Source organism: Heterodontus francisci, chromosome 16, assembly GCF_036365525.1.
Source record: "Heterodontus francisci isolate sHetFra1 chromosome 16, sHetFra1.hap1, whole genome shotgun sequence".
NCBI lineage: Eukaryota > Metazoa > Chordata > Chondrichthyes > Heterodontiformes > Heterodontidae > Heterodontus > Heterodontus francisci.
This window is the reverse complement of record NC_090386.1, coordinates 102,911,259-102,926,926: the sequence shown is the minus strand read 5'-3', so window position 1 is coordinate 102,926,926 and position 15,668 is coordinate 102,911,259. Positions and strand designations below refer to the sequence as shown.

The following is a 15,668-nucleotide window of genomic DNA, read 5'->3' as shown; positions in this document are numbered from 1 at the left end:
CTCTGGCACCTCCCCCGTGGCCAGAGAGGAATTAAAAATTAGGGTCAGAGCCCCTGCAATCTCCACCCTCGCCTCCCACAGCATTCTGGGACACAAATCATCCGGTCCTGGAGATTTGTCTACTTTTAAGCCTTCCAAAACCTCCAATACCTTGTCACTCCCTATGACAATTTTCTCAAGAACCTCACAGTCTCTCTCTCTGAATTCCATATCTACATCCTCATTCTCTTGGGTGAAGACAGATGTGAAGTATTCATTCTACACCCTACCAATGTCCTCTGGCTCCACCCACAAATTTCCCCCTTGGTCCCTAATGGGTCCTACTCTTTCCCTGGTTATCCTCTTCCCATTGATATACTTATAGAATATCTTGGGATTTTCCCTACTTTTACTAGCCAGAGCTTTCTCATATCCCCTCTTTGCTCTCCTAATTGCTTTCAAGCTCCATCCTACACTTTCTGTACTCCACTAATGCTTCCGTTGATTTGCTCTCCTTGTATTTGCTAAAAGCCTCTCTTTTCCTTCTCATCATACCCTGAATGTTTCTGGTCATCCATGGTTCTCTGGGCTTGTTGCTCCTACCTATTACCCTAGAGGGAACATGTTGGGCCTGTCGCCTCCCCATTTCCTTTTTGAATGCCCCCCACTGCTCTGCTGTAGATTTCCCGACAAGTAACTCTTTCCAGTCTACCTTGTCCAGATCCTGCCTTATTTTACTAAAATTTGCTCTCCCCCCAATCCAAAACCTTTTTTTGCAACTTGTCTATTTCTTTCTCCATAACAAGCTTAAATTGTACCATGTTGTGGTCGCTTTCACCAAAATGCACCCCCACCAACACATCAACCACCTGTCCAGCTTCATTCCCCAGAATTAGGTCCAGCACTGCACTCTCCTCTCCCTGAAGGTAAGTGAAGGCCCCGAGCCGCGCGTTATATTTATCCACTCCCGGTTATACGTGCTACTGCACAGGTCCGACTCCTCTCCTCCCCCTGAAAGTAAGTGAAGACCACGAGCCTCATGCTGTATTTATCCACTCCCAGTTCTAGGTGCTCGCACGCAGGTCCGGCTCCTCTCTGCTCCCTGAAGGTGTTCCCATGCATCTGCTGCCCTTGTCCTTTTAGGTGGAAGAGGTTGCAGGTTTGGAAGGTGTTGTCGCAGGGGGCATGGCAGATTGCTGCAGTATATCTTGTCAATGGTACACATTGCTGCCACTGTGCATCGGTGGCAGAGGGAGTGAATGTTTAAGGTGGTGGATGGGGTGCTGATCAAGCGGGCTGATTTGTCCTGGATGGTGTCGAGCTTTCTGAGAGTTGTTGGAGCCGCACTCATCCAGGCAAGTGGAGAGTACTCCATTACACTCCTGACTTGTGCCTTGGTGGACAGGCATTGGGGAGTCAGGAAGTGGGTTGCTCACTGCAGAATTCCCAGCCTCTGACCTGCTCTTGTAGTCACAGTACTTACATGGCTGCTCCAATTCAGTTTCTGGTCAATGGTAACCCCCAAGATGTTGATAGTGAGGGATTCAGTGATGCTAATGCTGTTGAATGTTAAGGGGAGATGATTAGATTCTCTCTTGTTGGAGATGGTCATTGCCCAGCTTTTGTGTGGCATGAATGTTACTTGCCACTTTATCAGCCCAAGCCTGAATATTGTCCAGGTCTTGCTGTATATGGACAACGACTGCTTCAGTATCTGAGGAGTTGCGAATGGTATTGAAGATTGTACAATCAGCAAACATTCCCCACTTTTGACCTTATGATGGAGCAAAAGTCATTGATGAAGCAGCTGAAGATTATAACTAGACAGAAAGTTAGAATTCTAGCAAATAAAATTTTTCAGAAGAATTCACCAAGACAATTAATACGAAGTCATTATCCAATTCTTGTAGTACATCCAATATCCTCGAGTCTTTTGAAGTTATTGTGCCTGAAAAATTTAAATGCACCAGGTGGCAAAGCATCCAATGATTCGGAAGGAGACCATGGAATGGAATATGTGAAGAACTGACTATCTCTGAAAGAGATCTTCCCCTTTTAGTTCCATTCCCTTGACTCTTTCTCCATAGCTTTTAAACTTCTCTTAAAAGATGTTACAGATCCTGCTACCACCATAGTTTCTGGTATGGTGTAAAAATATTGCCCGAACCTCTCCCTTCTTTCTATTGATATGATATTAAATGTATGCCTTTTAGTTACTGACAACACCAAACAGAGGTAATAGATTTTCCCAATATACCTTATCCAAACTCCTCATTAGTTTGAATATTGCTATCGGTTTCCTCTTATGCTTCTTTGTTCTAATAAAAGGGCCCCAATTTCGAGACTGTTAAATTGTTTTCTAAAGAATATTATGATCCTGCAAAGGGATATCAACAGATGAAGTGAGCTGACAAGGTGGCGGCAAATGGAGTTTAATTTGTAGAAATGTGAAGTTATTCACTTTGGTAGGAAGAATAAAAAAACTGAATTGTTTAAATGGTGAGAAATTATTAAATGTGGGTCAAAAACAGAAAATGCTGGAAATACTCAACAAGTCAAGCAGCATATGTGGAGAGAGAAACAGAGTTAACAGTTCAGGTCTGTGTGACCTTTTACTGCGAGGGGGTTGGAGTACAAGAATAAGGAAGTCTTGCTGTAATTGTACAGAACTTTGGTGAAAACCCGCTTGGATCATTGTGTACAGTTTAGGTCTCCGTACCTAAGGAAGGATATATTTGTCTTAGAGGGGGTTCAATGAAGGTTCTCTAGATTGATTCCTGGGATGAAAGGGTTGTCCTATGAGGAAAGATTGCAAAGAATGGGCCAATACTCTCTTAGAGTTACAAATAGTGAGTTGTGATCTCATTGAAACATAAGATTCTGAGAAGGCTTGACAGAGTAGATGCAGGGAGTCTGTTTCCCTTGGCTGGAGAGTCTAGAACTGGGGGTCATACATTCAGGATAAGGGCTCAGCCAATTCAGATTGAGATGAAGAGAAATTTCTTCACTCATCGGGCTATGAATCTTTGAAAGTCTCTACCCCAGAGAGCTGTGGAGTCTGAGTCATTGAGTATATTAGATTAACATATTTCTGGACTCTAAAGGAATCAAGGGATATTGGGCAGGAAAGTGGAGTTGAGGTCAAAGAACAGTCAGGATCTAATTGAATGGTGGAGCAGGCTCAAGGGGCCGTATGGCCCATTCCTGCTCCTATTTCTAATGTTCTTAAGAAAGTTATCACAAAGAGCTTATTCTATTCCAGAAATCCAGGCGGTGAAGGATAGAACTGGAACCTAATCTTCACAAACTTTATAAGCTTTTATGTTACAGAAATACATATTACAAACATGCACCTCCTAACTCAACAATCACACTTTCAGTCTGCTCCCATATATGGGAGCACAAGTAAATCCCTGGATCACGTTCACCACTTGAACACAGTTAAATACTCAGTTACTGTACAATTAACAAAGCTGACCTTATATTTGCCCATTGTTCGATCATCAACTTTATCTCCAAATTCAATTTCATTGGCTTTACCGCGGTACAGAGGGAAGATATAGAGCCAATCTTGAAAGCTATTATACTCATTCTCCAGCTCCGAGTTGTAAATCTGCAACAACAAAAAAAAAATTTTTTTTATAGCGTCAGTATATTAATTGCAACATAGGTAAGTCTGGTTAAATGAAAAGTTCTTTGCTTTGATTCAACTGAGTTGATTTACAATCAGAAGATTATGGTCATGGTCTGCATCTTCTACAAGCATTTAGCATAGATTCTCTGGTGCTGATCCCACCAGATTTCCAGTTAAGACAATATATATGAAATAAAATCAGAGAATTCTGGAAATACTCAACAGGTCTGGCAGCATCTGTGGAGAGAGAGAAACAGAGTTAACGTTTCAGGTCAATGATCTTTCATCTGAATATAACTGACTCTTGTTATTAAATCAGCCACTTGGAGGGCTAGGAAATGTTACACTGGCACAGAATCAAAAAGGCTCCAAGATCCAACCATCCTCAACATTATTTCGTCTGCAAGGACCAGTCCAATTGCTGCCCAGAGATAGTCACCTCATTCACCCCACAAAAGATTCAAATAGAATTTAATTGTTTGCATTACACCCATTATGGGTTGTTTGCTGACACCTGGGTTTTACTGCATGTCATGGGAACAACAGCAATTCTCATATTTTGCATTCTTTTGCAAAGAGCAGAGAGGCATAAGCAGCAAGGATAGATTAGCCATGAGTAGTAGCATCCAAACCAAAGTGTCCATCCAGGGCAGGAAGGCCACAGATGGTGTTCAGGATGGGGAAGTAAGAGGACATGTGCCATATGAGTTCTTCATCACTTCTCTTCCTTTACTTCTTACTGAACCCTATTATCATCAGTCAACCATATCACAAAACCCTTGTCATCCCACAAAAAGTAGCATCAGCTCCGCTTCTCAGAAAATCATTTTAACTCATTTTCTCATTTCCTCTTCTAAATGTGCAGCTGCAAGTGCAACAACAATCTGAATTTACATAATGTAAGGAATTAGTGTAAACACCAAAACAGCAGGGAGAGATTACGGCGGGAGGGGCGGTGGGTGGTGTCTGAAGGAGGTTTTTAAAGATGGAGAGGTTTAGGAATGGAGGTCCAATGGATAAACTAAGGCGTCTGAAAGCTTTTCCACCAGAGGTGGGGGTCTAGGAGAGGGGTGTACAAAGGCTGAGGAATGAAGTGTTCAGAAGGTTTAAGGCTAAAGGAGATTGCATAAAGAAGGGAGTGCAAGAAGAGCAAGGTGTTTATAAAAGAGGATCAGAATCCACAGTAGGTCAATGAGGACAGGGAAATGTACACACAGGACAGGATATAGCTGCAGAGTATGTATAAGTTGGAGTTTATGGAGGTTAAAGGATGGGAAGCCAACAAAGAGAGCATTGGTAGAGTATTTGAGTCTAGAGGTGACTGAAGCACAGAGAAAAATCTCTGCAATGGTGAGGCTGAAGTAGGGTAAAAGAAAACAATATTGCAGAATCCGTGGTCTAGAAATTGGACTGTGACCATTTTTGGGCATGGCAGGTGAGGGAGTAATTCGTGACCCACACATCTGAATGGTGAGCCCCAAGGTATTAGGTCTCATGCCTCATTTCAATGATTCCGTCAAAGCGTACAGGGGTTGAAGCTTGGACTGCTGCTAGTGGGGTCAAAGGTTGAGACCAAGTATCATGGTCGGGAATCAGGATCTGGCCCAGGTGTCGGGGCCTGGTCCAGGGTTGGGAACGTTGTCTGGGTCAGGGATAGCGAGCATTAGGCCAGGAGCAGAGGGGAGATCAGCAATCAAGATGAGGGTTATGTGGGATTGCCTCCCAGCTCCACAATAAGGTAAATTACTTGCCTTCTTTGTTGCATGCGTTCCCTGAAGCAGGTTTCCCAAATGGTCTCCAGATGAATCAATCCTATGAAAGATTCTCAAATAGGTGCTAGGCCCTTATTTGCATACGCAAAACATGAAAAACGCACAATGCGTATTTCTAGGCCAATAAAAGCCTGGTGTCTGGGAATGGATAGAATGTGGGGTTTAAAAATCAGTTTAGGGTAATCCTGAACTCCCAGATTATGGATGGTCTCGTTCAACATGAGAAAGCGATCAGAAAGAACAAGGTCAAGTGACAAGAGAGTGAAGTTTAGGACAGTAGTTAGAGTGCGGGTTTGATCTTTGGATTAGTGAGCTGAGGAAGCTGCCACTAGGTGTTGGACAGGCAGTCTGAGAGCTCCAGGGCAATTGAGGGATTGAGAGAAATAGTGGAGAGGCAGAGCTGGATATCATCAGCATGTAGGTGGAAGTTCATAGGTAAGAGGAGAAGACATAGATAAAACAATGCAGGTGCAGACAGCACAACAGGGAATGTTGAGGGGTGACTGAGGATACAAGTAGGGAACAGAGGGTAAGATTGAGGGCGAACATGAGAACAGCAAAGTCAGAGCACAGGAAAAGGGGAGGTGAGGTGTAAGCTGAAGAGTCACTCCATGATGCTGGTATGCATAGGGCTGGTGTTGAAAACAGCCTGTTTCAATCTGTTACAAGTTTTCCTCAGGATAGAGTCACTCAGTTTGGGTTCCTGACACAAAACCCTTTCACTTGGAGACAGGGAAAGCTTTGGAACAGAAAAGAACATAAGAACATAAGAAATAGGAGCAGGAGTAGGCCATACAGCCCCTCAAGCCTTCTCTGTCATTCAATAGATCGTGGCTGATATAATCTTGGCCTCAACTCCACTTTCTTGCCAACCCCACATAACCCTTGACTGCCCTTTAGTTCAAAAATATGTCTATTTCAGCCTTTAATATATTCAATGACTCAGCTCCCTGAAAGCATTGCCATCTTAAATTTGTGACTCCTTATTCTGAAACTATGCCCCTTAGTTCTAGATTCCCCCATGAGGTGTAACATCTTTCCAGCATCTAACCTGCCAAGCCCTCTCAGAATCTTATATGTTTCAATAAGATTACCTCTCATTCTTCCAAATGACAATGAGTATAGGCCTAACCTGCTCAACCTTTTCTCATAAGACAATCCCTTCACCCCAGAAATCAACCTACTGAACCTTTTATGAACTGTCTCCAATATAACTATATCCCTCCTTAAATAAGGAGAACAAAACTGTACACAGTAGCGTAGATATGGTCTCACTAATGCCCTGTACAGTTGTAGCAAGACTTCCCTACTTTTATACTCCATCTCCCTTGTAATAAAGGCCAACATTCCATTTACCTACCATAAATACTTGCTGTACCTGCATGCTAACTTTTAGTGATTCACATACAAGGATAGCCAGATCCCTCTGTATTACAGCATTCTGAGTCTCTCCCCATTTAGATAATTTTCCTTTTCTATTCTTCCTACCAAAGGAGAAAACCTCACATTTTCCCACATTATACTCCATCTGCCAATGTTTTATCTACTTACTGAACCTATCTATATCCCTTTGCAGACTCTTTGTGTCCTCCTTACAACTCGCTATCCCACCAATCTTTGTATCATCAGCAAATGTGGGTACAATACACTCTGTCCCTTCATTCAAGTCATTAACATAGATTTCAAAATAGTTGAAGCCCCAGCACTGATCCCTGTGGCAGTTACAATTAGCCAACCTGAAAATGCCCCATTTATCCGAACTCTGTTTTCTGTTAGTTAGCCAATCCTCACGACATCCTCAAAGAACTCTAATAAATTTGTCAAACATGATTTCTCTTTCATAAAATCATCTTGACTTTTCTTGATTGTAGTATGACTTTCTAAATGTCCTGCTACTACTTCCTTAATAATGGAATAGTGTGAAAGAGAGTGATGTACTGGTGAAGACAATATACCTGAAATGTTGCTATGGTTTTCCTGGCTGCTGTGGGCAGCTGCTCATCCATCCCATTAACTTCCTCCTCTATGTCATCAATTGTTGGCAAATTCAATTGAGCAACAACTGTAAAAATCAAAAGAAAATGAGGGCAGTTAGTCTTTTCACTAATTCTCTGAATAATATTTGAGATTTTAGGTCTCAGACATCAACATCTGATTAGCATTTTATAATGATGGCTTCTGACAACATTTCCTTTTAAATGTAGAGCCACTGCAATCATCGTGGGGGTCGGTTAGCTCAGTTGGCTTGAGTGTGATGCAGAAAGTGCAGGTTCAATCCCCTACCAGCTGTGGTAGTTCATGGAGGCCTGTCTTCTCCTTACCCTCAAGTTAAACATTAAACTGTATTTCTCTAATGGAGAAAGATGCCTATGGTCCTTTGGGACTATGGCTAGAAAAATAACTGCAATCATTAAACCCAACCTTTCCACAGAGAGGCAAGTCATAAGCACTGGCATAGACCTGTTGGGCCAAATGGCCTGTTTCAATGCTGTGTAATTCTATGATTCCATCTAAATGATCCAAGTGTTAGCTGTGGCTCAGTAGCAGCACTGCAATCTCTGAGTGGGAAGGTTGTGGGTTCAGCCCCATGATTAGATTTAAGCACATAATCTAGATTGACTGAGGGAATGCTGAATGTGCTGTCTTTCTGATGAGATATGAACCCAATGCTCAATTTGCCTGTTCAAGTGCATGTAAAGGATGCCATGGCATTAGTCAAAGAAAACCAGGAGTTCTCCTTCAACCAATAAACAGATTAATTGGTCATTTATTCAGTGGTTGTGGGATCCTGCCACATGAAAATGGTTTATCATGAGCATTGAAAGTTTCAAATAAGCATTCCATGGAATACAGTTCCTGTGAATTTACTTGGATTCACACAAGATTAAAGAGCAGAAATCTGAACACAATTGATACATGGGATGCTATCCAGCTTAATTTCAAGCCATGCAGAGCATAAGATCCCAAGCTTTCTTCCGAGGCTGTGTTGAGTTAGTTTATTGCAGTAGAGTAAGGGAGCTGATCTCAGTGATCCATCAGAGCTCCTGTTACTGACTGACCAGTGACCCTGCTGGAAATTGCCTAGATTAAGTTCAGCTGTGATGCTCTACGTAGTTAAATAGTCTTTTGACGCTCATGGTCTAGATTCAGACATGAAGAATACTTAGTTAGGTGTGTTATTAACCAGTGCAATTTTATCCTAGCAGGAATCATCATTCCCCGGAAGGCTGGAAAGAAACTGAAACAGCAAAAATTGGCAGGAGAAGCATTTGTGGCACCAGGGAAAAGTGAAGAACCATGTTTCTTTTGTCTCAAAGTGGTGTCATGCCAGGAACAAATCAAAGGTGTATTGACACTTTTTCTAACCTGAATGACTTAATGCAGAAGGGTACAAAATCCACAATCTTGCTTCTCACCCCAGCCAATTTCCTCACTTCCCTTCCTGAAGGCATTGACTTCATTCAAGTGCCCATAGCTCATCAGGTGGGCAAAGACAATAAGTAAGATGCCGATTTCCCAGATTTGTGAGTGTGTAGCACAAAGTCTTGGCCACTGCAGTGGTGAATTACAGTCACATTCACCACTCCTGTCCATTAATTCAGGAGCAGCAGCCCAGCCAATCCTCCCCACCCTAATTTAGGTATATAAAAAGATTAAATGCAAAAAGAGAGACGAGTTCCTCAGGTTCATCCCTTCCACAGTTCATTAGCAAATGCACTTCAATGAGCACCACTCCACCCGAGATCTTAATACTTCCTTCCTAAGTCACTTATAAATCAACATATGTTTAAAATCGCGAAACCATCAATTCCCTTCCTCAACAGGTATCGATCTGAATCCTTTCGAAAGGTTGCCAGCTCAGTAACAGCAGCCTGTCAATGATTACAATAACGTGAGTCCTTCGCCAATATTATTAGGGACATGGAACAGGGCATTTGGAAAATCACAACATGATTAGACAGAATCAACACAGTTCATTAAAGGGAAATTATGTTTGACAAAACTGTTGAGTTTTTTAAGGGTATAACTATCAGGGCCGATAAGGGATGTAGTACATTCGGATTTTCAGAAGGCATTCAATAAGATGTTACACAAGATTAGGACTCAATGGATTGGAGATAGTATATTAGTATGGTTAGAGGATTGGTTAATGATTGATTCATTGCACAGTTCTAAAGAGTGTGCAGGGACAAAGGGACCTGGGGGTGCATGTACATCAATCTTTGAAGATGGCAGGACAAATTGAGAGAGTGTTTAGTAAAGCATATGGGATCTTGGGCTTCATAAACAGAGGCATTGAGTACAAAAGCAGGGAAGTTATGCTGAACCTTTATAAAGCTCTGGTTAGGCCCCAACTGGAGTATTGCATCCAGTTCTAGTCACCACACTTCAGGAAGGATGTGAGGGTCCTTGAGAGGGTGCAGAGGAGATTTAACAGAATGGTTCCAGGACTGAGGGCTTTTAGTTACAACGTTAGGTTGGAAAAACTGGGGTTTATCTCATTAGAACAAAGGAGATTGAGGGGAGATTTAATAGAAATGTACAAGATTATGTCAGAATTAGATAAGTTAGACAGGGAAAAACTGTTCTCATCAATTAATGGTACAAGGACTAGGGGACATAGATTGAAGATTTTGGGCAAGAGATGCAGGGGGAATTTGAGGAGGAACTTTTTTTATACGCAGAGGGTGGTAATGACCTGGAGTTGGTGCCCACGAGGGTGACGGCATCAGAGACAATCAATGACTTCAAAAGGAAATTGGATGGCCACTTAAAGAAAGTAGACTTGCAGGGCCACGGGGATCGAGCTGGGGAGTGGGACTGACTGTATTGCTCCGTGGAGAGCTGGCATGGACTCGATGGGCTGAATGGTCTCCTTTGGTGCCGTAAATTACTCTATGTTTAATGGACAGAAAACAGAAAGGAGGAAAAATGGGTCATTGTCAAGTTGGCAGGCTCTAACTAATGGGGTGCCACAAGGATCAGCGCTGGGACCTCATCTACTTGCAATCTATATTAATTAGTTATATGAAGGGACTGTGTGTAATGCATTTATTTGCTGAGAATACAAAGCTAGGTGGCAAAGCTAGTGGGAAAAGAGGAGGAGGTAAAGAAGCTGCAAAGGAATATTGACCAGTTAAGTGATTGAGCAAGACGGTGGCAGATGGAGTATAATCCTTCACACAGAGGGTTGTGAATCTTTGGAATTCTCCATCAGCATCTTTGGAATTGTGTGTGGAATCGGAGGAGATAGGGGAAGTGTTAAATGAATATTTTGCGTCAGTATTTACAGTGGAGAAAGAAAATGTTGTCGAGGAGAATACTGAGATACAGACTACTAGGCTAGATGGGATTGAGGTTCACAAGGAGGAGGTGTTAGCAATTTTGGAAAGTGTGAAAATAGATAAGTCCCCTGGGCCAGATGGGATTTATCCTAGGATTCTCTGGGAAGCCAGGGAGGAGATTGCAGAGCCTTTGTCCTTGATTTTTATGTCGTCATTGTCAACAGGAATAGTGCCGGAAGACTGGAGGATAGCAAATGTTGTCCCCTTGTTCAAGAAGGGGAGTAGAGACAGCCCTGGTAATTATAGACCTGTGAGCCTTACTTCGGTTGTGGCTAAAATATTGGAAAAGGTTATAAGAGATAGGATTTATAATCATCTTGAAAAGAATAAGTTCATTAGAGATAGTCAGCACGGTTTTGTGAAGGGTAGGTCGTGCCTCACAAACCTTATTGAGTTTTTTGACAAGGTGACCAAACAGGTGGATGAGGGTAAAGCCGTGGATGTGGTGTATATGGATTTCAGTAAGGCATTTGATAAAGTTCCCCACGGTAGGCTATTGCAGAAAATACAGAAGTATGGGATTGAAGGTGAATTAGTGCTTTGGATCAGAAATTGGCTAGCTGAAAGAAGACAGAGGGTGGTGGTTGATGGCAAATGTTCATCCTGGAGTTTAGTTACTAGTGGTGTACCGCAAGGATCTGTTTTGGGGCCACTGCTGTATGTCATTTTTATAAATGACCTGGATGAGGGTGTAGAAGGGTGGGTTAGTAAATTTGCGGATGACACGAAGGTCGGTGGAGTTATGGATAGTGCCGAAGGATGTTGTAGGGTACAGAGGGACATAGATAGGCTGCAGAGCTGGGCTGAGAGATGGCAAATGGAGTTTAATGCGGAAACATGTGAGGTGATTCACTTCGGAAGGAGTAACAGGATTGCAGAATACTGGGCTAATGGGAAGATTCTTGGTAGTGTAGATCAGCAGAGAGATCTTGGTGTCCAGGTACATAAATCCCTGAAAGTTGCCACCCAGGTTAATAGAGCTGTTAAGAAGGCATATGGTGTGTTAGCTTTTATTAGTAGGGGGATCGAGTTTAGGAGCCACGAGGTCATGCTGCAGCAGTACAGAACTCTGGTGCGGCCGCACCTGGAGTATTGCGTGCAGTTCTGGTCACCGCATTATAGGAAGGATGTGGAAGCTTTGGAAAAGGTGCAGAGGACATTTACTAGGATGTTGCCTGGTATGGAGGGAAGGTCTTACGAGGAAAGGCTGAGGGACTTGAGGTTGTTTTCGTTAGAGAGAAGGAGGAGGAGAGGTGACTTAATAGAGACATATAAGATAATCAGAGGGTTGGACAGGGTGGATAGTGAGAGCCTTTTTCCTCAGATGGTGATGGCAAATACGAGGGGACATAGCTTTAAGTTGAGGGGTGATAGATATAGGACAGATGTCAGAGGTAGTTTCTTTACACAGAGAGTAGTAGGGGCGTGGAACGCCCTGCCTGCAACAGTAGTAGACTCGCCAACTTTAAGGGCATTTAAGTGGTCATTGGATAGACATATGGATGAAAATGGAATAGTGTAGGTCAGATGGTTTCACAGGTCGGCGCAACATCGAGGGCTGAAGGGCCTGTACTGCGCTGTAATGTTCTATGTTCTATGTTCTAACCCAGAGAGTTGTGGATCCTCAGTGGTTGAGTATATTCAAGTCCGAGATTGTTAGATTTTTGGATACTAAGGGAAGAAGGGAGAGGTAGAAGATCAGCCATGATCTTACTGAATGGTGGAGCAGGTTCGAGGGGCCAAATGGCCTACTCTTGTTTCTATTTCTTATGGAATAACTTGCCTGGATCATGAGCTTCTTCTTCTTCATCTTCATATTCTTTTCCCTGAAAAACAGAGAAGTTAATGATTTTATTCTGTTCATATTTGTCTCCATATCTTTCTGTGATTTTGAAATTGTAGACATTCTTCCCAATCCGTTTTGTTTTTAACTTTATATTTTATGATGAATTTTCGTGTATCAGACCAGCATTCTCAGGTCACATTCATTGCCGACAGCTGCAGAATAAAGTTCCCTCTATTCTGCCTAAAGCTCACAGGCCTGCTCCACTCCAATGTTTTCTTTTCCCTGTCTTGCTGAATAAGATTTCATAAAAGTCATTCCAGCACAAAAGGCCATTTGTCCTTGCTGCCACCCAAACATTATTATATTTCAATTCTTCATAGTTAGTGCTAGTGAGTAAAAGTTCGAGGCAGTTTTATGATCTGGGTTAAGGTGCATCAGGTGCTGAATTCAGATTGCATCAGGAACTGGATTGAGACTGATGCAGGAACTGAAGTGAGACTGCTGCAGGAGCTGGTTTGAGACGAATTGGGAGCTGGATTGAGACTGCACTGGGAGCTGGATTGAGACTGTACTGGGAGCTGCATTGAGACTGTACTGGGAGCTGCATTGAGACTGTACTGGGAGCTGCATTGAGACTGTACTGGGAGCTGCATTGAGACTGCATCGGGAGCTGGATTGAGACTGTACTGGGAGCTGCATTGAGACTGCATCGGGAGCTGGATTGAGACTGTACTGGGAGCTGGATTGAGACTGCATCGGGAACTGGATTGAGACTGCATTGAGAGCTGGATTGAGACTGCATCGGGAACTGGATTGAGACTGCACTGGGAGCTGGATTGAGAGTGCATCGGGAACTGGATTGAGACTGCACTGGGAACTGGATTGAGACTGTACTGGGAGCTGGATTGAGACTGCATCGGGAACTGGATTGAGACTGCATCGAGAACTGGATTGAGACTGCACTGGGAGCTGGATTGAGAGTGCATCGGGAACTGGATTGAGACTGCACTGGGAACTGGATTGAGACTGCACTGGGAACTGGATTGAGACTGCACTGGGAATTGGATTGAGACTGCACTGGGAGCTGGATTGAGACTGCATCGGGAACTGGATTGAGACTGCACTGGGAACTGGATTGAGACTGCACTGGGAATTGAATTGAGACTGTACTGGGAGCTGGATTGAGACTGTACTGGGAGCTGGATTGAGACTGCACTGGGAACTGGATTGAGACTGCACTGGGAATTGAATTGAGACTGTACTGGGAGCTGGATTGAGACTGTACTGGGAGCTGGATTGAGACTGCACTGGGAATTGAATTGAGACTGTACTGGGAGCTGGATTGAGACTGTACTGGGAGCTGGATTGAGACTGTACTGGGAGCTGGATTGAGACTGTATCGGGCGCTGGATTGAGACTGCATCGGGAGCTGGATTGAGACTGCATCGGGAGCTGGATTGAGACTGCATCGGGAACTGGATTGAGACTGCACTGGGAATTGAATTGAGACTGTACTGGGAGCTGGATTGAGACTGTACTGGGAGCTGGATTGAGACTGTATCGGGCGCTGGATTGAGACTGCATCGGGAGCTGGATTGAGACTGCATCGGGAGCTGGATTGAGACTGCACTGGGAATTGAATTGAGACTGTACTGGGAGCTGGATTGAGACTGTACTGGGAGCTGGATTGAGACTGTACTGGGAGCTGGATTGAGACTGTATCGGGCGCTGGATTGAGACTGCATCGGGAGCTGGATTGAGACTGTATCGGGCGCTGGATTGAGACTGCATCGGGAGCTGGATTGAGACTGCATCGGGAGCTGGATTGAGACTGCGCTAGGAGCTGGATTGAGACTGCATCAGGGAACTGGATTGAGACTGCATCAGGGAACTGGATTGAGACTGCGCTAGGAGCTGGATTGAGACTGCACCGGGAGCTCGATTGAGACTGCACCGGGAGCTGGATTGAGACTGCATCGGGAACTGGATTGAGACTGCATCGGGAGCTGGATTGAGACTGGACTGGGAACTGGATTGAGACTGTACTGGGAGCTGGATTGAGACTGCACTGGGAGCTGGATTGAGACTGCATCGGGAACTGGATTGAGACTGCATCGGGAGCTGGATTGAGACTGGACTGGGAACTGGATTGAGACTGTACTGGGAGCTGGATTGAGACTGCACTGGGAGCTGGATTGAGACTGGACTGGGAACTGGATTGAGACTGCACTGGGAGCTGGATTGAGACTGCGCTAGGAGCTGGATTGAGACTGCACTGGGAATTGGATTGAGACTGCATCGGGAATTGGATTGAGACTGTACTGGGAGCTGGATTGAGACTGCATCGGGAGCTGGATTGAGACTGCATCGGGAGCTGGATTGAGACTGCATCGGGAGCTGGATTGAGACTGCATCGGGAGCTGGATTGAGACTGCATCGGGAGCTGGATTGAGACTGCATCGGGAGCTGGATTGAGACTGCATCGGGAGCTGGATTGAGACTGCATCGGGAGCTGGATTGAGACTGCGCTAGGAGCTGGATTGAGACTGCATCGGGAACTGGATTGAGACTGCATCAGGGAACTGGATTGAGACTGCATCGGGAACTGGATTGAGACTGCACTGGGAGCTGGATTGAGACTGCACCGGGAGCTGGATTGAGACTGCATCGGGAACTGGATTGAGACTGCACTGGGAACTGGATTGAGACTGCACTGGGAATTGGATTGAGACTGCATCGGGAATTGGATTGAGACTGTACTGGGAGCTGGATTGAGACTGTACTGGGAGCTGGATTGAGACTGTACTGGGAGCTGGATTGAGACTGTACTGGGAGCTGGATTGAGACTGCACTGGGAACTGGATTGAGACTGCACTGGGAACTGGATTGAGACTGCACTGGGAGCTGGATTGAGACTGTACTGGGAGCTGGATTGAGACTGCACTGGGAGCTGGATTGAGACTGTATCGGGCGCTGGATTGAGACTGCATCGGGAGCTGGATTGAGACTGCATCGGGAACTGGATTGAGACTGCACTGGGAATTGGATTGAGACTGCATCAGGGAACTGGATTGAGACTGCGCTAGGAGCTGGATTGAGACTGCACCGGGAGCTCGATTGAGACTGCACCGGGAGCTGGATTGAGACTGCAT

At 44.4% G+C, this 15,668-nt stretch overlaps 1 protein-coding gene across 1 annotated transcript in view; it reads right to left on the bottom strand.

Moving 5' to 3' along the window:
* The window catches only part of LOC137378425 (fer-1-like protein 4), a 518,691-nt gene that overhangs the window by 121,417 nt on the left and 381,606 nt on the right, over window positions 1-15,668 (bottom strand). The window contains 3 exon segments of the mRNA XM_068048756.1: window positions 3,458-3,592; window positions 7,341-7,447; window positions 12,514-12,556. Coding sequence (XP_067904857.1) covers window positions 3,458-3,592; window positions 7,341-7,447; window positions 12,514-12,556 — 285 coding nt within the window.